General features: G+C 43.9%; 1 protein-coding gene across 4 annotated transcripts in view; it reads left to right on the top strand.

Annotated features, from left to right (window-relative positions):
- TPD52 (tumor protein D52) overlaps positions 1-24,249 on the top strand; it is a 261,978-nt gene that overhangs the window by 222,503 nt on the left and 15,226 nt on the right. For 2 of the 4 annotated variants that reach the window (XM_029591529.1, XM_029591532.1), the window contains exons 5-6: positions 10,220-10,261; positions 16,754-16,802. In XM_029591529.1, the coding sequence (XP_029447389.1) occupies positions 10,220-10,261; positions 16,754-16,802 (91 nt within the window). The remainder of the gene's footprint in view (positions 1-10,219; positions 10,262-16,753; positions 16,803-24,249) is intronic. The other 2 variants (XM_029591530.1, XM_029591533.1) reach the window with 1 other exon arrangement.

Below are 24,249 nucleotides of genomic sequence, written 5' to 3'. Positions count from 1 at the left end.
TAGTTGGAGACATGTGAATGAGCAAATATGTTGTAGTTGTGAGTAGCATAAATAGGGTTATAATGGGTGTAGTTAAGTTTGTGAATGTAGGTTCGGTATGGATGGTTGAGTTTAGTTAGAAGACGTATTGAATGCAAGTTGAAAAGATAGGTTTTGAGAGATTTTTTGAAATGAGAAGGGTTGGATATTGAGCGAAGATGGTTTGGTAAAGTGTTCCAGAGTGTTGGACCAGCTATTGAAAAGGCTCTTTTTCTAGTGAGGTCTAATCTAGCTTGTTTAGGAGAAGGGATATCTAGTAAATTTTGAATAGTTTGGAGGGTCGAAGGCCATAGGGGGATGGTGCTTTTGGAGGCACCAGACTGGCGCAAGAGACCATCGTATGCAGATCTGCAAAGACTCTTGGTAGAACACCCCCCCCCCCCCCTTTCCTCTTCCGGCACAAAGGAATCTGTTGCTGGGACCTGTCCTTCACGAAGATCCAACTCTTGATTTGTCTTACGGTATGGCCTGTGAAAAGGCTTGCTTATTGAAGAGTGGATATTCTGCTGCGGTGATTGCCACCTTGCTACGAGCACAAACGTTTTCCACTTCCTTAGCCTATGTACGGGTTGGTGAGTTTGAGGCTTGGTGTGAGGATCAAGGTGTTTCCTTGTTCATTTAGGATCCCACTCATTTTGGAATTTTTGCAGGATGGGTGAATAAAGGGTTGGCCCTTAATTCCTTAAAGATACGGATAACTACTATTGCCTGTTTCAGGGGTCAGGTGACTCATCTCATCCTTATGTGACCTGTTCCTTGAGGGGAGTGATATAACTTCGTCCTCCCTTGCAGTTGCCAGTACCCTTGTGGAATTTTAATCTGGTTTTGGACTTTTTGGTGGTCCTGCATTTCAACAGACATGCTTACTGACCTTGAAAACTGTTTCTGGTGATATGTTCTGCATGTCGAATTTCTGAGCTGCAGGCCTTGTCTTGTTGGGAACCATTCCTTCAGGTAATTCCAGGAGTGGTTCAACTGTGTACTGTTCCTTCTTTCTTGCCTGAAGTCTCAGATTTTCACTTGAATCTGTCCATTTCCTTGCCAACTCTGGATAAGGAAAGAAATGAGGAATATCGCCTGTTGCGTCCCTTGGATGTCGAGAGATGTCCTGAGGTATCTGGAGGTTTTAAGCCTTTTCGAACAGATCACTTGTTGGTCCTTCATGGTGGAGGTAAACAGGGCAAGCCGGCTTCATGGGCTACTATAGCTCACTGGATTAAGGAGATAATCACAGCCGCATATGTGGCCGCTGAAAAGCCTTTTCCTACTTGGGTTAGGGCTCATTCCACCAAAGTTCAGGCAATGTCATGGGCAGAGGTTAGATTGGCCTCGTGTCAACACTTACCGAGCTGCGTCGTGGTCCTCCTTACACACCTTTTCCAGGTATTATTGTCTAGATGTGCAGGCCCAGGAGGACACAATCTTTGCATGGGTGGCTTCGACTGGACCACAGGCAGCCTCCCACCCTATTCGGGAGTAGCTTTGGTAATCCCACTGGTCCTGAACCCATCTATGTGCTAGAAAATGAGAAATTATTACAACTGATTTCCTTTTCCTTAATGTAGATGATGGGTTCAGCTTCCTGCTCTTGGCTGCCGATTGTTATAGTCCTGGGTGACTGTGTTCCAGGAGTTACTGTTAAGTCTTTACTATAGTCCCTAGACTATTGTTAATGTGACTTACTTGGATTTTGGTAAAGCTTTTGACAATGTCCCACATAGAACACTCTTGAACAAAATGAGAAGCTTGGGAGTGGGAGCCAAGGTAGTAGTGTGGATTACAAACTAGTTGACTGACAGGAGACTGCGTGTAATGGTAAATGGAATACACTTGGAAGAAGGAACGGTGTTAATTGGAGTGCCACAGGGATCAGTTTTGGGACCAGTTCTGTACAGTATCTGTGAGCAACCTGGCGGAATGGATAGAAGATCAAGTTTGTCTTTTTGCAAATACTAAGCTCTGCAACAGAGTGGACATGTCTGAAGGAATAGAGAGAATGAAAAGTGATTTAAGAAAGCTTGAGTGGTCAAAGTTTTGGCAGCTGGGATTTAGTGCCAAGAAGTGCAGAGTCCTTTATCTGGGAAGCAACAATCCAAAAGAGCTTTATGCGATGAAAGACTAATGTGCACGGACTGGGAAGAGCGATCTTGGGTGAAGATGTCTGAAGATGGGGAAGCAATGTGACAAGGCAATAGCTAAAGCCAGAAACATGCTGGGCTGCATAGAGAGAGGAATAACGAGTAAGAAAGAAGAGGTGATAATGCCCTTGTTACAGGTTCTTGGTGAGGCCTCACCTGTATCTCAGGATAAAGTTAGGATGGAGGCAGTCTAAAGAAGAGTGACAAAAATGGTGAGGGGTCAGCATTGGAAGATTTGAGAAGAGGCTGAAGGATCTGAATATGTACACCCTGGAAGAAAGAAGGTGCAGGGGAGATGATACAGACCTTCAGATATCTAAAAGGTTTTAATGATGCGCAAACTTCAAACCTTTTCCATTGGAAAGAAATCTATAGAAGTAGGGGTCACGACAACTCAGTAGGACAACTCAGAACCAATATCAGGAAATATTTCTTCATGGAAAAGGTGGTAAATGCTTGGAATGCCCTTCCGGAAGAGGTGGTGAAGACGAAAAAAGTCAAGGAATTCAAAGGGGCATGGGATAAACACTATGGATCCCTAAAGGCTAGAGGATGGAAATAAAGAAATGGGGGTAACTTGCTGGTGTAGCAGTTGCTACCCTTAACAAATAACAGTATCAAGGCTTAATCAACTCAATCCTTGCTCTATGCTTCAACGGCAGTGAGTGAGAAAAAGGGAATTGGATTCAGACAGTAACCAACAAGGGCCCCGACTCTTACAGTTTGGGGAACAAATAAACATGGGGGTAACTAGCTGTTACAGCACTTACACTTTTATTCACTAAGCATGATACTTTTGATGCAACTCCAACATTGCTCTCTTTCACTACAACGGTTAAGGGAAATTGGTTTCAAACAGCATCTGAGGGCCCTGACTTTTAGGGTTTGGTAAACTGATAAGCATGGAGGTGACCTGCACAGTGCAGCAGATACTGGCATAAGCTTGCTGGGCAGACTGGGTGGATCATTTGGTTCTTTTCTGCCTTCATTTCTGTGTTTGTGCGTTTCTGCATAATATTTCATGTTGGCTATGTATTGAAATGATTATCTGTTTTTAATCAAGTTTTTGCTAGTCTGTCCGCAGTTGCTTTTGAAGAGAATGCTGGCAGTCTTTCGCTGCAGGAGTAGTTTGCTCCATCTCCATCTGCTGGTCCTGAATCTATCTGTCTACATTAAGGAAAAAAAAGAAATTATCAGGTAAGTAGCAATTTCTCATTTATCAGGTCTGTAATTAACCTGCCAGTTTTAGGAACCCTTTCTAGAGCTTAGGGCCAGCATAAAAGACCCAGTTTCTTGTACTCTTGACATTTGGTAAATCTAACTGCTGGTGTATCTAACTCTTTGTGAAGGCAGAGTACTTCTTGATGATTCGTACAGTACTAATGTTTATCTCAAATAATGGGATGCTAGACCATGCAATGCTTTAAAGACCAAAGTTAACAACTTTGGTCTTTAAAGTCTAATAGCCAGGGAGAGATCCTACAGCAGGGAGAGAACCTACGGTAATACCCATGGAGAGACCTTCCTGCACAATGTAAATAATTTCCATTAAGGGACGTTAAGGCACAATGTAAATAATCTACCTCTGTAAAGATTATATAATTCTTGTCTATCCCTGTCTCCTTCCTTCCCAGTTTCAACAACCTTGTTATATTGTAACTTTTTACTTCCTCGACACTGGTTAAAAGAAGAAAGTTATTGCACCCCTTGTTATATGTAAACCGGCATGATATGATTGTATCATGAATACCGGTATAGAAAAGCTTTAAATAAATAAATAAAACTTGGAAGTGAGCCTGGGTTGAGAGACATAACCATTAACATTGGAGAACTAAGTTTGCTCTGTCTTACCCCCATAATCAGTCTTCAATTATAAGGATTTCTTAATGTTATGCAGTATTATGCCTATGGAGAGCCTCTCACTGTCTGTCCTATGACTGTTTTAAGATGTTAATGAGACAAGCAGGGCACTGATCTGATATGCATAGCAAGCTTTCAGAAATGATATTTTATTTCTTGGCCCAGCAGGGCTGGAAACTGTGTGACAAGCTTATTCTGTGGAGAGAGAATGACAAGCACCAGTGCTGTCATCTAGGAAATGTGTTGGCCTGGAAAGACACTGCCTTCTTGGTCTCCACAGAGTGTAATGTATGTAAATTCTAATAGGTATGGTCTCCACAGAGTGTAATGTGTATTATGTAAATTCTAATAGGTATGGGGTTGAGGGAAAACAGAAGTTAATACTGGGGCCTAATATTTTAGTGTGCAAGTGATCAGAACTTTGAATTTTTGGTTAAGAGGGATACTCAAAAGGCTGCTGGCCTGGCAGAAATGAAAGGAGGAGAAATATTGATTGGAAATGCAGCCCCACCCTTCTGAAACATGGAGGTTTTCCTCAGTTTTGATTATATAAATTTGTTATACAGGTAATCATGTAAGGTACTGAGTCAGTTTGCTTTAATAACTTTGAAATGTACTTGTTTTGCCCAAGCATTCAATTCCCTGTGACTTCAGGGAAAGGGAATAAAGTTCAAAGAAAAATTGTATGACTTGTACAAAAAGCACAATGAAATTTCTGTCCAGTTCTAGCATTTAGCGCTGTTAGGCAAATGTCTTGAAGTACTTTTGGTAAAAGATGCACTATTTCAAAATTGTGCAAGCAAACTGATTTGCAGGCTTTCTGTACTTTGCTCTATTTTTACTTAAAAGTTAATTCTGGCCTTAAATAATGCCATATTATCTTGTTTGGACCTTTGTATAACTAAATATGCCAAAATATATAATTTGCTTAACACTGGTAATGTGTCTGACCAAATACTTGTATGCTGGTGAAAAATATAGCTCTGTTTCTACTGAGTTTATTTTGTATGTTCTTATCCTGTAAAAATGTATGTATCTAACTTTCTGAATCTTGGATATACTTAGATTCCCCTCTCACCCCAAGAAATGACTAGCTTTAATTCAAAGTCTAAGGGTATAATCTCTCAAAATGTAAGGATTATTGCTGCTTAAAATAAAATGAATTGAAAGAAAGCTATAGTTGCGCAGAGCTGAAAAATTTAGTTAATGTATGTAACACAGCCTTAGCCCTTGCTAAATATTAAATTAAATAAAATGAAATGTCAAAAGGAACCTTTGTTTTGAGAATAAAATAAGATGAAGCCAGACAACAGATTAGTAATTTCATTTAGCTATTAAAAATAGTTAACAGAAAAAATAGTACAGGAGTAAGTCCAGGAGTGCCACAAACATAAGAAATTGCCATGCTGGGTCAGACCAAGGGTCCATCAAGCCCAGCATCCTGTTTCCAACAGAGGCCAAACCAGGCCACAAGAACCTGGCAATTACCCAAACACCAAGAAGATCCCATGCTACTGATGCAATTAATAGCAGTGGCTATTCCCTAAGTAAACTTGATTAATAGCAGTTAATGGACTTCTCTTCCAAGAACTTATCCAAACCTTTTTTGAACCCAGCTACACTAACTGCACTAACCACATCCTCTGGCAACAAATTCCAGAGCTTTATTGTGCGTTGTGAGAGAATTTTCTCCGATTAGTCTTAAATGTGCTACTTGCTAACTTCATGGATTGCCCCTAGTCCTTCTATTATTCGAAAGTGTAAATAACCGAGTCACATCTACTCGTTCAAGACCTCTCATGATCTTAAAGACCTCTATTATATCCCCCCTCAGCTGTCTCTTCTCCAAGCTGAAAAGCCCTAACCTCTTCAGCCTTTCCTCATAGGGGAGCTGTTCCATCCCCTTTATCATTTTGGTTGCCCTTCTCTGTACCTTCTCCATTGCAACTATATCTTTTTTCAGATACGGCAACCAGAATTGTACACAGTATTCAAGGTGTGGTCTCACCATGGAGCGATATAGAGGCATTATGACATTTTCCGTTTTATTAACAATTCCCTTCCTAATAATTCCTAACATTCTATTTGCTTTTTTGACTGCTGCATCACACTGAGCCGACTATTTCAATGTATTATCTACTATGACGCCTAGATCTTTCTTGGGTGGTAGCTCCTAATATGGAACCTAACATCGTGTAACTACAGCAAGGGTTATTTTTCCCTATATACAACACCTTGCACTTGTCCACATTAAATTTCATCTGCCATTTGGATGCCCAATCTTCCAGTCTTGCAAGGTCCTCCTGTAATGTATCACAGTCTGCTTGTGATTTAACTACTCTGAATAATTTTGTATCATCCGCAAATTTGATAACGTCACTCGTATTTCTTTCCAGATCATTTATATATATATATATATATATATATATTGAAAAGCACTGGTCCAAGTACAGATCCCTGAGGCACTCCACTGTTTACCCTTTTCCACTGAGAAAATTGACCATTTAATCCTACTCTCTGTTTCCTGTCTTTTAACCAGTTTGTAATCCATGAAAGGACATCGCCTCCTATCCCATGACTTTTTAGTTTTCGTAGAAGCCTCTCATGAGGGACTTTGTCAAACGCCTTCTGAAAATCCAAATACACTACTTCTACCGGTTCACCTTTATCCACATGTTTATTAACCCCTTCAAAAAAATGAAGCAGGTTTGTTAGGCAAGACTTCCCTTGGGTAAATCCATGTTGACTGTGTTCCATTAAATCATGTCTTTCTATATGCTCTACAATTTTGATCTTGAGGATAGTTTCCACTATTTTGCCCGGCACTGAAGTTAGGCTCACTGAAGTTAGGCTCACTATAGTTAGGCTCACTATAGTTACCCGGATCACCCCTGGAGCCTTTTTTAAATATTGGGGTTACATTGGCCACCCTCCAGTCTTCAGGTACAATGGATGATTTTAATGATAGGTTACAAATTTTAACTAATAGGTCAGAAATTTCATTTTTGAGTTCCTTTTTAGTACCCTAGGATGCATACCATCCGGTCCAGGTGACTTGCTACTCTTTAGTTTGTCAATCTGGCCTACTACATCTTCCAGGTTGACAGTGATTTCGTTCAGTTCGTCTGACTCATCACCCCTGAAAACCATCTCCGGAACTGGTATCTCCCCAACATCCTCATTAGTAAACACGGAAGCAAAGAAATCATTTAGTCTTTCTGCAATGGCCGTATCTTCCCTAAGAGCCCCTTTAACCCCTCGGTCATCTAATGGTCCAACTGACTCCCTCACAGGTTTCTTGCTTTGGATATATTTAAAAACATTTTTATTATGAGTTTTTGCCTCTATGGCCAACTTAATTTCAAATTCTCTCTTCGCCTGTTTTATCAATGTTTTACACTTAACTTGAAATGCTTATGTTTTATCCTATTTTCTTCAAATGGATCCTTCTTTCAATTTTTGAAGGATGATTTTTTGGCTAAAATAGCCTCTTTCACCTCACCTTTTAACCATGTCGGTAATCGTTTTGCCTTCCTTCCACCTTTCTTAATGCGTGGAATACATATGGACTGTGCCTCTAGGATTGTATTTTTAAACAATGTCCAAGCCTGTTGAACACTTTTAACCTTTGCAGCTGCACCTTTCAGTTTTTTTTCTGACTATTTTCCTCATTTTATCAAAGTTTCCCTTTTGAAAGTTTAGTGTTAGAGCTGCAGATTTACTTATTGTCCCCCTTCCAGTTATTAGTTTAAATTTGATCATGTTATGATCACTGTTGCCAAGTGGCCCCACCACCGTTACCTCTCTCACCAAATCCTGTGTTCCACTAAGAATTAAATCTAAAATAGCTCCCTCTCTTGTTGGTTCCTGAACCAATTGCTCCATGAAACAATCATTTATTACATCCAGGAACTTTATATCGCTAGCAAGTCCTGATGTTACATTTACCCAGTCAATATTGGGGTAATTGAAATCTCCCATTATTATTGCGCTGCCAAATTGGTTTGCTTCCCTGATTTCTCTTAGCATTTCATCATCTGTCTGACCATTTTGTCCAGGTGGACGGTAGTATACTCCTATCACTATACTCTTACCCAACACATATGGGATTTCTACCCATGTAGATTCTACTGAGCATTTAGTCTCTTGTATGATCTTTAGCCTGTTGTACTCTATACCCTCCCGGACATAAAGTGCCACACCCCCGCCAAGTTGATCCTCCCTATCATTGCGATATAATTTGTACCCTGATATAGCACTGTCCCATTGGTTATCCTCCTTCTACCAAGTTTCTGTGATGCCAATTATGTCAATCTCATTTGCTGCTATACACTAACTCTCCCATCTTACTTCTTAGACTTCTGGCATTGGCATATAGACATTTCAAAGTGTGTTTTGTTTGTTTTAACAACCTGCTTTTCAGTTGTTTGGGATAATTCGGAACTCAGTTTTGGTGATTTTTTACATATAGGCATATGGACTATGTTTGCTTTTAATGGAACCTCTTTGTTGGGATGCCCTAACTCTCCTGTTTTAATTAGTATCCTTCAAGGATACATTTCTCCGAACCATGCACTGCTGAGTGACTGTCTGCTTTCCCCCTTGTTCTAGTTTAAAAGCTGCTCTCTCCTTTTTGAAAGTTAGTGCCAGCAGCTTGGTTCCACTCTGGTTAAGATGGAGCCCATACTTTCAGAAAAGTCTCCCCTTTGCCCAAAAGTTTCCCCAGTTCCTTACAAAGCTGAATCCCTCTTCCCTGCACCATCGTCTCATCCATGCATTGAAACTCTGGAGCTCTGCCTGCCTCTGGGGTCCTGCACGTGGAACAGGAAGCATTTTAGAGAATGCCACCCTGGAGGTTCTGGATTTTAGCTTCCTACCTAAAATCTTAAATTTGGCTTCCAGAGCCTCTCTCCCACACTTTCCTATGTTGTTGGTGCCCACATGTACCATGACAACCGGCTCCTCCCCAGCACTGTCTATAATTCTATCTAGGTGGCGCGTGAGGTCTGCCACCTTCGCACAGATCTAGTTTTCAGGATATCCACTTGAATATGAGCTATATGTACATGCATTGCCTCCATTCTGTGCAAATCTATGGTCAGGTTCTCACTCTCTGGATACTCACAGGTACAGATCAAGGCTAAGGGTGCTCAGACTGGTCCTATGACAGGCTGGAAACAGTCAGGAGTCCAGCAGGTCACACACAGGAACAATAGCAGGCTTGAGTGGCAAGCTGCACTGCTGGCTAAGAACTAGAACTGGGAACACTTTACACAGAAGCAGGCATAACTCAGAAGATGGCTTTGTAGGCCAGAAACTGGAGTTATAAACAGATTTTCAATGAAGCAGGATTGAATGAAGAGCTGGCCTTCTGGCCAAAAGCTAGTCAATAGCAAGTTAAGAATGAAACCAACTTGTTAAAGAAGCTTGACTTACGAGTAAGTTGCACTTACAAAAATAGGTTCTGTAGCAAAATGCAGGTCAATCTTTGGGTTGCTGTGAACAGCATCCTTGTTGCCCAGAGTTGTGGCCTCCAGGGCTCTCTGAGCCAGAGTTCTCGCTAAATGCTTCTGCTTACTTCAGGTATTCAGCTGGTCCAGAGTAAGACTCCAGTCCTGAACTTCGGAACCAACACTGGTTTAAGCCCCTATTGTCTTGGCCTATCATATTCATTGTGGTTATCCTGAAAACTAGGCCTGTTTGTGGCATTCCAGGATCAAAATTGCCTACCCCTGATATAGTATGATGACTTTATAAATGGAAGAATAATTTGCTGATAAGGGTATCATGTTAGCTGCAATTTTTTCTCACTTTTAAAACAATTTCATTACTCTGCAGCTTCAAAAGTATAGGCAGTGGAGGGACATTGAGCTACTATTGTATGTTTTCATGTGTAGTGTTAACAATTGTGCTATTGTTCTTTATGGCTTTGTATAATACTTCTTCCTACCAGTTTGGCTGCTAACCTGTTTATGGTGTATTTTGAACTGTGGTAGATGTAACTAAGTACACTATTGTATGTCACCATTGTTTTGCTACCTGGAAGGTATGGTCTAGTCATGATGATGGGGTAAAAGACCACCTTTAATTTAACCACTTCCCATGAATGAGTTTCATATGGTTACCCCTTTGTGTTAACTTGACTAACCTATTACTATCTTTTTTTTAATGCTGGCCTGTAGTATACGCTCCATACAGCATTCAGTTAGCATGCCTGCTATGAGGTAATGTATATTATCGTGAAATGTAGCCATTGGAAAAGGAGATTAATATAGTAGAAAAACTAGCTTTTAAAATTTTTTCTGTCCCAATAAGAAATTTGATTATCAAATTTTTTTGCTCACTGTAAATGGAACATTTTATTTTTGGAAATGTTTTGTTGTGCCATGAAAAGAAATCGTAAACTGTTAATTTAAGCAAAGAATTAGCTACCTACCAGTTTTCTTCTGGATCAGCTTTCTGAATTGGTGTGATCAGTGTGCCCATCACATGTGAATGACTAGCCTGGAAATTTTTTCCCTTTCAAAGAATATTACTTTTACGAAGTGATGCTAGTTGATAAGATTAAAATATATTTGCAATCTGTGGTACCATGCTTTTTATAGCATTGCTTGAGAAATCATGTATCTTTTATGCCATGAGATCCTTTTATGAATTTTCAATTTCTCATTTATACTGGTACATACTCAATTTAGGGTCACATTTTTGTTGAGGGATTTCTCCATTGACAAGCAGCGATAAATTAGCCATGACATTTAGGGTTATGTCATTAGATGGTACCGAATGGACTTTTCTCTTTTGGCTCATGGAGCTTTTGCTTTACTGAGCATGTGTGGGAGTTGCAGCATGTGCCCTGTCTCATGAGCCCCTCAGCATTTTTTTTTTGTCTGAGCTTCTGCACAGGCATGTACCCTCTTACTCTAATTTTTTTGTTACTTTATAGTCTTTGTCCTATTTAACTCACTTTGAGTTGCCTCGATAGCTCCTCAACAGCACTTAGCAGTGCTAGTTAAAACAAAAACATTCTACAAGAATGTTGTGGCTTCAAGGATTGTGTGTGTTGCCAAAATGTATCCATTACGGATGGCCACAATATTTGCTATAAATATCTGGGGTCAGGCCATGATGCAACTAACTGCTGTGACTATTGCCAGATGTCACCAAGGTCCCAGAGGGAACAGGACCTGGAAGATGGTAGAACTTCGCAGGTTGATGAAAAGCCAAAGACATTCTCTTCTTGGAGCAGGGACTCCTTGTGCGCACTCCTTGGGCGCTCTCTGTGCTGAGTTTAGCAGAGCTTCTCAAATAAAGGTCCACCTTCTGCAACACCAGTTTCTGGATCTGCCACTTTGGCAAGGTTGAGCAAAAGCATCATGAATAAGGGTCTGTGAGCCCTCTGCAGGCCCCACACTGCTTGTCGCATAAACTCCATGAAGTCGAGATTAGTTCCATCCCACCTGGAGCTATTGATCCTCCAAGCCTTGGCACACAGGTCCCAAGTGCCATTGATGCCTCTGTCCCTATTTTCCCATCGATGTAAGGGCCTTGATTCAACCAGCACAGTTATTCACTCTGTCAATATATTTGGCCTCAGATCTATTGATGCACAGCACCCAGGGGCAGTTAATACCCCAGTCCCAGCCTTGTCTGTGCTCTTGATGCATTCAAGATGGGAATGATTGCGAGGCCCTAAGGGTGATTCATCACTTCATCTCTGTCCTTATCTATGTCTGGTTTCCACAAGAGAGGATTTGTTTGGAGATGCTAGATCAGATATGTTGTGTGGTACTCTGGTCTTCATGCATCCACCAATTCAGTTGACACAGGAAGGGGCTCTCTCCTAGAATCCATTAGGAGCTTCTCAAGAGGATGACCTATATTGATCTCAGAAGAGGATCTCTTCCTCTGTTCCTGGTCCCAGGACACAGCAGACCATATGCCAAGTAACAGAATTGGTGAAGACTTTTTGCCTCATTTGGCAGCAAGTGAAAAGTATAGTACCCTTCAACTTCTGTCCAGAGTAACAGATTTGTTCCCTTAAGGGGGAATTCCTCTAGCCTCCATACTTCAGGAGCTCTCATTAGAAGGCCTGGTGGCAGGATCTAGTTCTCAATCATCCATCCCCCTTCTGCAGAGGAATCTAGCCAGTCCGAGGTGGGGGCATGGGACCCCCACCGTCTGGAGCATGCCCTGGGAATCTTCCTTTCAGATGACAGAAGGACCTGACTCAGCACCTTCATCATTAGGGTCATGGATTAGTGTCCCTTCACCTCTTAGTACAAGGAAGGTTCTATTGGGATTCCCTCAGACCCCATCTGATCCACCAGAACATTCTACCAAGTCAAACTACTTGGTAGTCAAACTACGAAGGACTGCTTTCATAAACTTCATGTCTTAAAACTTTCCACTCTCATGACTACAGAATAGTCCTGCAATCAATCTTCTCTAAGTTAGATTATTGCAACTCTATTCTATTAGGTCTCCCATCATCTCACACTAAACCGCTTCAGATGGTTCAAAACACGGCAGCCAGAATATTGACAAACACATATCTCCTATCCTCAAAGACTTACACTGGTTGCCAATTCACTATAGAATCTTCTATAAGTCCATTACCACTATCTACAAACCTATCCATCAATTCTCTCCGCTTAACCTACAAATCCCATTCAAAAAATATACCTCTGCCAGACCCATCAGAGAGTCCTACAGAGAATCACTGCAGGTACCACACTCCAAAACCTCTCAACACATAACCTTCAGAGACGGGGCTTTCTCCACTGCAGGACCTACACTATGGAACTCCATCGCACCAGATTTGAGACAAGAACCCTGCCTTCCAACATTTAGGAAAAGACTCAAAACGTGGTTATTTATGAAAGCCTTTCCAGACTCAAACTGAACCTTAATTCACCTTTAAACGACGCGCAGATTTTAACAACATGGTAATCAATCTTTGCAAATACCATAACTTTGCAAACACCATTAATTGGCAAGTTTGTTCTCTCTGTTAAATTACTATTGCCTTTTCGCTGCCCCAAGTTATTTCCCTGTTATATTGTAATTGCAACTTTTTTCTTTCAGCACCTGTTAATGTTCTTATTATATCCCCTTTTTTACCCCCTGTTAATTGTAAACCAGCACGATGCGATTCCCATCGCGAATGCCGGTATAGAAAAACTCAAAATAAATAAATAAAAATAAATTCTTTACTACCAGAAGACCTCATACTCCAAATTCTTTGACGAGTTGGGTAAGATGATAGGCGTCAACATACGTAAAGATGAGGACTCCCGCATTGACGTCTAGTTTTTGATAGGACTTGACCCTCAGGCCTCAACCTCTCCCAGGGCCAGTGCTAGCAATTGTGCTGCCCCATGCAAACATTTTCCATGCTGGCCCCCCATTCAGGGCTGATGCAAAGGGCTCTGCCACCCTAGGCAAGCCATCAGCCCAAGCATCCTTCTCCTGCCCCCCCCTCCCCCCCTCACCAACTTTCTCTCGCAGGCCTTCCTGATTGGGGTGAGAGAGGGGAAGCTGTGTGCATGCACAGAGGCGCAAGCACACAAACGGACCTCTCCGGCCAATGGCGGCTTGCACCTCTCTCCTTAGCCGGCTGTTGGCGGTCCCACAGCTTCTCCTGCTGCCGCTGGCTTGCCACCTCATGCAAATGCACAGTATGCACACCTTATCACACCGGGCCTGACCCCTCCAGTAGGAGGATGTTTCACCTTTTCCTGGAGGAGTGGCAAAAGATCACCAGGGACTATTGGGTCCTGTGGATTCTGTTTACAGTTCATGCTTCTCCTATCCCCCAGCTGTGCACCATGGTTTGGCCCTAGATCTTGATCTGTCACGCAACCCAGCTCCATCTTGAGGTGGCATTGCTTTTAAGCCAGCAAGTTATAGAACTAGTACCCCACCCACCCCAAGACACTTAGCAAGGGATTCTATTCCCACTATTTCTTTATTCTAAAAAAAAATAGGGAAGGGATGGGTGGATTGACATCCGTCCTACATTTACAAAGTCTGAAGAACCTGTTACAGGAGAATTTCAAAATGAACTTCCTCCACAACATTCTCTTCTTGATTCAAGCGGAAGACTAGATGTGCACATGGATCTCAGATGCATATGCTCACATGCCCATATGTCATTCCCATTGGAAGTACCTTAGTTTCGTAGTGGATTCATCTGACTACCAATACAAGTGTGAGGAACTATATAGAAAACTCCCTCAGACTACCTTAAAGGACTGGGCACAGCTGTCTTGCCTGGTCTTCCTTAAAATCCAAACGCACAGGGAATACTGACTGAAGGGAGGAGCCCCTTATCAGAGTTTAAGAACTTGGAGCCTGGAAGGTTTAAACAGGCCCCGGGGAACAGGCAGAAAGTCACTGTATAAGAAACCTGTGCTCGAGGACTGTTACTTAAAGTTAAGGTGAACTGCATCATTTGCTTGTTTTGCTTTGCTCCATTTTTTTCACTGTAAAGAAATTGCACAAAAGGGAAACAGCCAGTCTGCCTCCTTATTCTTTCCAGTTTCAAAGCTGTTATTGCCCAAGTTAGCACAACTAGTTTCTCTTTCATGCTCTTGGTGGCCCTGAGGGTCTTCATGAAATGCCTAGCAGTAGCAGCAATGCATCTTCATCTGGTAATTTGTCTTTCCTTTACCTAGCTGGTGATGGGGCCTTCCCAAGCAGGGTGTTGAATTCTCTGCAGAAGACAATCCAGCTCCTTCAGTTGCTAGGTTCATTATCAACTTCACCAAGCCAAAACATGTCCCTACCCAAGAAATAAAGTTCATCAGGGCAAGGATAGACTCCTAAAGGAGATAGTTTTCTGCCTGTAAGAGCAGGCATTCTGTCAATCCTTAATCCAGGCCCTCTTAAAGCGGGATCAAGTTACAGCTCTGGTTTATCCTTTGACACATGGTGGCAGTGATGCATGTGGTTCCCTTGGGTCCTCCTCAATGTGCACATTCTTCAGTGGGGCCTCTGTGTGATCAGTTGCTTCAGCCCTTGTCACACTCAGTGATGGTCATTACAAATACAAAGGGATCTTTTCAGGGGTGTTAGGCCCAAATGTTTTGGAGATGGGAGCTCCCCTTTGACTTCTCTTTTTCAGGTAACTCTGGCAACAGATGTCTACCAGCAGACAAGTGTGCACACGGGTTCCTTCCAAACAGTCTGTCAACAGAGCATCTATTTCCAGTTAATTTTCTGGAGCTTTGAGCACACCACCTTTAGGGAAAGAGAATTATGATTCAAACCAACACCCAAGAAGCAATGTTCTGTGAACAAGCAAGGGAGCAGAGTCATAGGCTTGCAGCTACAGATCCTTCCTTCAAGCAACTTACCATCCCAGGATCTCCAGCATGTTGGTGAATTATCTCAGCAGAGTATTCAGTCTCCTTAAGTGGCAGACAGGTTATTTGATCTCTGGGTGTCATCAATAAGTTAATATCTTCACATAAGAGAACTGGAAAGTAGAAAAATTGTTCCATTCTTCAAACAAGTTCAGATTAGCTCTGGATTCTTTTCTGTTCAAGTGGGATGCAGATGTGCTGTATGCTTTTCCACCATTTCTGTTGGTGAGAACAATGCAAGAAGCACTCAAGGATGGGACTTGCCTTTCCTCATTGCTCTAGCATGGCCCAGGCATGTGTGGTGCTCTTTGTTAGGCTGTCAAGCAGTCCTCTGATCCCGCTGGGATCTTATCTGACTTTAATTCAGGAGAAGGGTCATCTATATCATTTGAACCTCCCCTCTCTCTACTGGCTGGCAGACTGTATCACGCATTACTTTGCACTGGCTGGTCAAGTGAGAGCTATCTCAGTGGCTCATATTCGTTGTCGAAGCATTGAAGACATTTGTAAAGCTGCAACTTGGTCGTCAGTTAACACCTTCACAGCCTATTACCTTGATGGGGACCGGGTTGGTTTTCAATAAGTACTTTGCTGCAATCCTTAGCTTAGGATTCCCCATTTATTGTGGCTAATTCAGCCCTGCTTGTCTACAAAGAAAGCAAGTTTGCTCACTGTAAAGAGGGTTCTCCGTAAACAGCAGGATGAGTTATCCATGCTTTAATATCCACCTGCCTCACTGGAGAGTTGGCTACAATCAACTGAGGGTTCAGGAGGCAGGGTGTCCGAGGGGAACTGCCACCCATGCTCAGAGCAAAAACTTTGAGCCAGGAGAGAGAAGGGTCAGATCGGCGCCATCGGATGACATCACCCTACACATGTCATGGCTTACTTAACCTGCTGTCTGTGGAGAACCCTATTTACAAATTTCCTAATAACAAATTTCCTTTTTTGAGGCTTATATAGCACTTCTACTTTTTCCTACATCAGATACAACAAAGCAGTTCAGTTTGTCCAAATGCATTTTGCTTCCAACTTTAATATGTGGAGGCGTGGCCTAATGATTAGATCAATTGACTGAGAATGAGGGAAATCAGGGTTCAGGTCCCACTTCCACAGACACTCCTTGTGACCTTAAGCAAGTCACTTTATCTCTCTGCTTCAGGTACCTATTTAGCTCTTGGGGAAGTAACTTATTGTACCTAAATTATTGATAATGCTGTAATGCCGCCTTGTACATTATGAAAATAAAAATTCAAATCTTCTATTCTAAGGGGTGCTATGAAATTTTAATTCAGAGGAAATTAAATACTTTGTTAATTCCATTTGATTCACTGTTGTCCTGTTTTCTAGAAATTCTCCCACTTTCAAGTCATTTGAAGAAAAAGTTGAAACTTTAAAGGTGAGTCTGTTAATATTGAATTAGTGACTTTTGAATTGTATATTAGATCGAATTCCTATGAAAAAGCTTATTCTCACAGGACAAGCAAGATGGTAGTCCTCACACATGGGAGACATCAGGATGGAGCCCAATCACGGAACACTTGTGTCAAAGTTTCTAGAACTTTGACTGGCACCTACTGGGCATGCCCAGCATGGCACTAACCCTGCATGGAGCAGGGGTCCCGCTTCAGTCTTTTTCCACTCAGCAGTAGCCACGCGGGTTAAGGAGCTCTCTGGAGATTCCTGACAGGAATTTCCTCACGGAACTTCTTTAAAAAATTTCAAAAAATTCTACCCCATCCGGGGGTCCCCCTATTGATTCCATAGTCTGCGATCATAAGGTAAGGCTTTACCCTCGTGGTCTATTCCCGTTTGTTTTCCCTTTGGGGCCTACCGGCTATCGACCGCAGCTAGATGTTTGTCGAAGCCATGGCGTCTGGTTTTCGTCAGTGCCCCGACTGTCCTCGGACATTGTCTATAACAGACTCGTATAGGGTTTGTGTGTTGTGTTTGGGGTCCAACCATGACATCCTAACTTGCATCAAATGTGCCCAAATGACACCGAAGGGCCACAAGGCCCGTTCAGAGAAGATGGGAGTTTTTTTTCAGGCAGAGCCACTGACTCCATCGACCGCTTCGACATTGTCTGAGCCGGTGCCATTGACCTCTTGCCAGCAGTGGGTTACTGGTGCTGCCCCGCCCGGCACAACTACTCCGAAGGCATCGACTTCTTCCTCTTCGGCTCCGGAGAAGGACCAAGGAGAACATAGTGAAAAACATCAACATCAACACCGTCACTGGAAGGCTCAGACCACCGATCCAGGCAAGCCTGTGGCATCAGCTTCAACTGAGCCACCGGCTAAGAAATCCTGTCCAGAGAAGGCGACTGGGTCACCGAGGCGTTCCCCCACCTTCATTGGTGCCAGGAGCCATGACTCCACTTTCACTGATGGACCCTCCGGCTATACCAGCACTGCCTCCTACTCCAGAGCTGGGGTTGCACGCCCCAGGCCTCCATGAGGAATTGGATCGGATGATCCAAAAGGCCATCGGAAAGGCGCTGCGGGGCTTCCAGCCTCCATCGACGCCGGCACCGATGCCAGCTCCGGTCACCGACCCAATTCCCACAGTGCTCGCACTGCTACTGGACAGATTGGATGCGTTGATCGGTGCCCTTCCACCAGTGGAACAGAGGACACCAGTATGTCCCATGCCTTCCACCCTGATTCCTTTGTCATCTGAGGACGAAGACGCACAGAGACCAGACCTATGCCTGAACAGTCTGGGGTCTTGCCACAGACTCTCCAGTCGATGCTACCGGTTCCATCAGTGCCCATTCCGCCATTGATGCCATATCGCCCTCTGTCGGTGCCGCCGTCTGTGCCGCTTCTGTGCCGTCGGTGCCTAGACCTGATCCCTCAAATAGCACCCGGAGCCGGAGACCAACCTTATGACCTTCGGACAGATGATTCTTCTCAAGATACTGACGACTTGCCTTCAGAACCATCTCCCCCTGAGGAGAGAAAACTTTCTCCTCCAGAGGACTTGTCCTTTATCAATTTTATAAAGGAAATGTCTGAGATCATACCATTCCAGCTTCAGATAGAAGAGAACTCCAAGCATAAAATGCTGGAAGTACTCAAATTTGTAGATGCACCCAAGGAGATAAAGTCCATACCTGTTCATGAAGTCCTCCTGGACCTGCTGAAAAGGAATTGGGAGCATCCAGGCTCTGTACCCGGTGAACCGCAAAACAGATGCCACATATCTGATGTAAACCGCCCCTGGAGTTCAGAGAACACAGTTGGCCTATCATTCTGTGGTTGTGGAGTCTGCCCAGAAGGCAAGTCTGTCTAAACCTCATTCTTCCATACCTCCAGGAAAGGAAAAGAGATTCCTGGATGCATTTGGCCGACTTGTGTTTCATGGCTCAATGCTTATTTCTCGCATTGCTTCTTACCAGTTATACATGACCCAGTACAAACAGGGTCCTTTTTAAGAAGATCCGAGTCTTTGCCAGACCAACCTCAGGATCAACTCAGTAGCCTGGCTCAGAAGGGTCTAGATGCTGGCAAGCACGAGGTCCGTGCTGCCTGTGATATTTTTGACACTGCCTCTAGGGTGTCCGCAGCGGGGATTAGAGCACGAAGGTGGGCCTGGCTAAAGTCCTCCGACCTAAAACCAGAAGTATAGGACCGCTTAGCTGATCTGCCCTGTGCTGGAGATAATCTCTTCGGGGACACAATCCAGGAAACCGTAGCGCAATTTAGGAACACCACGAGACGCTACGTCTGCTTTCATCGGTGCCTTCTGATTTCTGATCCACCTCCAAGAGGACATTCAGAAGGGACTCTAAGCAGCCGACCTTCAAGCCACGAAGATGATATCCTCCTGCTTCGGGGTTGTCCCTCCAGGCCTTACCAGACGGGTCAGTCCAGACAATCCTGGCCTCAGAAGACCCAGCTGGGCCCAGCTGCAGGATTTTGACTCCTTGCTGGAGGGCATTTGCCAACCTCCTCTACCATCCGTACCTGTCGGCGGTCGGTTGTGCCACTTCACCAATATATGGCACGCGATCACTACAGATCAATGGGTACTCGCTGTAGTGGCTCAAGGTTACCACCTCAACTTCCTGACTGTACTGGCGGACTCCCCACCTCAGCTGACGTGGGGATCATCCAACCACTCCTCTTTTCTAGAGGAAGAGATTTCAACCCTCCTCAAATTCCGGGCGATAGAACCGGTGCCCCTCTCCCAACAGGGGCAGGGGTTCTATTCCCGGTATTTCCTCATTCCAAAAAAAGTCAGGGGGCATTAGTCCAATTTTAGACTTGGTGCCTTAAACAGGTATCTTCAAAGGGAAAAGTTCAGGATGGTAACCTTGGGCTCTCTACTTCCTCTTCTACAAAGAGAAGATTGGCTTTGCTCTCTGGATCTCCAAGACGCATACACACACATCTCGATCACTCAGTCTCATCACAAATTCCTTCGGTTCTTAGTCTGCCACCAACACTTCAGTACCGGGTACTACCATTCGGCCTAGCGTCTGCACCTCGGGTCTTTTAACAAGTGCCTCGTAGTGGTCGCAGCCTACCTCAGGGGTCAAGGCGTCCATGTCTACCCTTATTTCGACGATTGGTTAAGGGCCCCAACTCAAAAGGACGCACTAGCCTTCTTATGTCTAACTCTCAATACACTGATCCTTGGGTTTCTAGTCAACTATACAAAGCCCAAGCTAGTTCCATCTCAAACCCTATCCTTCATAGGTGCCAGCCTGTGTCCCATACAGGTGAAAGCCTTCCTCCCTCAGGATTGAGCTCGTACTCTAACGTCCCTGGCACAATCCCTCCATGCTCGGGATTACTCAACAGCTTGTCATTTCCTCATTTTGCTGGGTCACATGGCATCCTCTGTACATGTCACTCTGATGGACCGCCTCGCCATGAGAGTGATACAATGGACCCCAAAATCCCAGTGGGCTCAGGCTTATCATCCAATGTCCAGCATTGTCGACGTTACCAAGCAGTTCCGCCTGTCGCTGACCTGGTGAATGCAACACTCCAATAATCTTCAAGGCCTTCCTTTTCAGGATCCAGAACCTCAGATTACCTTGACGACGGATACCTCCAACCTAGGGTGGGGTGCTCATGTAGACGACTGCAGACTCAGGGAACCTGGTCTCCAGAGGAAGCCAAACATCAAATTTCCTGGAGCTTCGGGCAATCAGATATGCCATCAAGGTTTTTCAGGATTGCCTCTCAAACAAGGCCATCCTGTTTGAGACCGACAATCAGATGGTGATGTGGTACATCAACAAGCAGGGGGGAACAGGCTCCTACCTTCTGTGTCAGGAAGCTGCACAGATATGGGTGTGGGCTCTATCCCACTCGATGTACCTCAGAGCGACCTATTTGGCGGGCGTGGACAATGTTCTAGCAGACAAGTTGAGTAACCTTCCATCCGCACAAATGGTCTCTCAACCCCACAGTAGCGGACACAATCTTCCATAGTTGGGGCTATCCACACATAGACCTCTTTGTGTCCATCCACAACCACAAAATACAGAACTTCTGCTCACTCACTTGCAGCCGCCACTCACAGCCGAGGGACGCTTTTGCCCTCTCGTGGTCCAGCAGTCTCCTCTATGCGTACCCTTCACTTCCAGTCATATCAAAAACTCTCGTGAAGATTGGGAGGGACAAGGGCTTAATGATTCTGATAGCCCCTCATTGGCCATGCCAGGTCTGGTTTCCAATCCTCCAGGACTTATCAGTACACCGGTGCATCCCTCTGGGGGAGGACCCTCTACTGATAACTCAGAACGACGGGTGCCCACGCCACCCCAACCTCCAGGTGCCCCCTGATGGCCTGGATGTTGAAAGGTTAATACTCCGACCTCTTAACCTTTCGGAGTCTGTATCCTGAGTCCTGGTAGCTTCATGAAAGCCTTCCACGAGACAGTCTTATCGTTCTAAATGGAAGAGGTTTACGATCTGGTGCACGTCCATGTCCATAGACCCCTTCACTTGTTCCACTGCAAAGTTTCTGGACTATCTCTGGCACCTTTCAGAGTCAGGCCTGAAAACTTCCTCTATGCGGGTGCATGTCAGTGCGGAAGCCGCTTTCCATAACAGCGTGGGAAATGTCTATTTCGACACAACCCTTAGTAATATGCTTCATGAGAGGCTTAGTCCACCTAAAGCTTCCACTTCGCCCTCTGGCCCCCGCTTGGGACCTTAACTTGGTTTTGGGATGGCTCATGAAACCTCCATTTGAGCCTCTCCACTCCTGCGATCTCCGCTATCTCACCTGGAAAGTAATTTTTCTTCTCGCTGTAACATCCGCTCGCAGAGTTAGTGAGTTGCAGGCATTAGTCACCTACCCGCCTTACAGTAAAATTCTACATGACAGGGTAGTGCTCTGCACCCACCCTAAATTTTTTACCAAAGGTAGTATTGGAATTTCATCTTAATTTAATCCATTTTACCTACTTTCTTTCCCAGGCCCCATTCAAACCCAGGAGAGCAGGCTCTACATTCCTTGGACTGTAAACATGCCCTAGCCTTCTATCTAGAGCGCACGTCTGTCCACAGGAAGTCCACTCAATTATTTGTCTTTTGATAGCATCAAATTGGGTAATCCAGTGGGAAAACAGACCCTGTCCTCCTGGTTGGCGGGTTGTATTTCTTTTTGCTATCAGCAAGCAGGCATTCTGTTACAAGACCGTGTAAAAGCACACTCTATCAGGGCATTGGCAACCTCAGTGGCACACCTCCGTTCGGTGCCGCTCACTGACATCTGCAAGGCTGCTACCTGGAGCTTTCTCCATACCTTTGCAGCCCATTATTGCTTAGATAAGGCTGGCAGGCAAGATTCCATCTTTGGCCAGTCGGTTCTTCGCAACTTATTTTCAATTTAACTTCCCAACATCCTTCCAGCGACCCATTCAGGGTTTCAGGACGCCCTCCTACCCAAATCCACCCCTGTTGTTGTGCCTGTTGCATGTCTTTGGGTGTATTTGGTGCATTGCTCGGGCATCCTCAGCTCGCTATTCACCCATGTGTGAGGACTACCATCCTGCTTGTCCTGTGAGAAAGCAGAGTTGCTTATCTAAGAACATGCCATACTGGGTCAGACCAAGGGTCCATCAAGCCCAGCATCCTGTTTCCAACCGTGGCCAATCTAGGCCATAAGAACCTGGCAAGCACCCAAAAACCAAGTCTATTCCATGTTACCGTTGCTAGTAATAGCAGTAGCTATTTTCTAAGTCAACTTAATTAATAGCAGGTCTTGGACTTCTCCTCCAAGAACTTAGCCATTCCTTTTTTAAACACAGCTATACTAACTGCACTAACCACATCCTCTGGCAACAAATTCCAGAGTTTAATTGTGCATTGAGTGAAAAAGAACTTTCTCAGATTAATTTTAAATGTACCACATGCTAACTTTATGGAGTGCCCCCTAGTCTTTCTATTATCTGAAAGAGTAAATAACAGATTCACATCTACCCATTCTAGATCTCTCATGATTTTAAACACCTTTATCATATCCCCCCTCAGCTGTCTCTTCTCCAAGCTGAAAAGTCCTAACCTCTCTAGTCTTTCCTCATAGGGGAGCTGTTCCATTCGTCTTATTTTGGTTGCCCTTCTCTGTACCTTCTCCATTGCAATTATATCTTTTTTGAGATGCGACCAGAATTGTGCACGGTATTCAAGGTGCGGTCTCACCGCAGCAGGATGTTAGTCCTCACGAAACCCGCCTGCCACCCCGCGGAGTTGGGTTTGTTCACGATTTATTTATTTTTCGCACGTACTTCTTGCTATACACGAGACTGAAGGGGGACCCGTGCTGGATGCAGGGTTAGTGCCGTGCTGGGCATTCCCAGTAGGTGCCAGTCAAAGTTCTAGAAACTTTGACAAAAGTGTTCCGTGATTGGGCTCCATCCTGATGTCACCCATGTGTGAGGACTAACATCCTGCTGTCCTGTGAGAACATCTGTTACAGGTAAGCAACTCTGCTTTTTGGAATTTTGAAACAAAACAAAAGGTCAGTGGGTTACTGTAAGTGTAGAAAGTAGAGTGACCATACTGTTTGCCTGCCAAAAATAAAATAGCTTTGTAGTAGCATGGCGATGAAGTCTTTTATTTTTATTTTATTTTAACATGTTTTATATACCGTATATTCGGTTTTGCCATCATAACGGTTTACATTAGGAAAATAACAGTTTTAACAAATACAATTTGAAGATAAAAATGGGTAGCATTGGGGGGTAATAGAGGGTTAGATTATATAGGGAAAAGTTCTTAGATGTCTGTGGTAGAGTTTGTGGTTTTATTAGTCCGTCAAAGGTTGATAGGATGGTGTCTGTTTTCTTTGGAGTTGTCTGGTTGGGAGTTTGTTGGTAAGGGTAGTTAAGATCTTCTGAAAAAGCTCTGGTAAAAAGCCAGGTTTTTAATTCTTTTTGGAAAGTTTTGGTGTCAATGAGTTCTTAGATTTAGGGGTAAGGAGTTCCATAGAGATGGACTGGCGATGAATATAGCTCTCTCTCTGTTTGATACTAGGTGTGTGATTTTTGCATGAGGAATTTTGAAGAGGCCTTTATTCATTGAGCGAAGGTTCTTTTTTGGAGTATGTAGTTCAGTGTGTTCAGTTAGCCAATGGTTTTGTTGTCCTGTGATTAATTTGTGGAGGATTGATAAAACTTTGTATTCTATTATGTATTTAATTGGGAGCCAGTGCAAGGATATGAGAGTAGGTGTAATGTGTTCTTGGTTCCTGAAAGAATCCTGGCGGCTGTGTTCTGGAGTATTTGTAGTGGGCGTATGGTGGTAAAAGGGAAGCCGAGGAGTAGGGAGTTGCAGTAGTCCAGGTTTGCAAATAGTAGTTGCAGAACTGTTCTAAAGTAA

This window comes from Rhinatrema bivittatum, chromosome 2 (assembly GCF_901001135.1).
Source record: "Rhinatrema bivittatum chromosome 2, aRhiBiv1.1, whole genome shotgun sequence".
NCBI classification, from domain to species: domain Eukaryota; kingdom Metazoa; phylum Chordata; class Amphibia; order Gymnophiona; family Rhinatrematidae; genus Rhinatrema; species Rhinatrema bivittatum.
The sequence above is the reverse complement of the archived record's forward strand: the minus strand, read 5'-3'. Positions and strand labels throughout refer to the sequence as shown.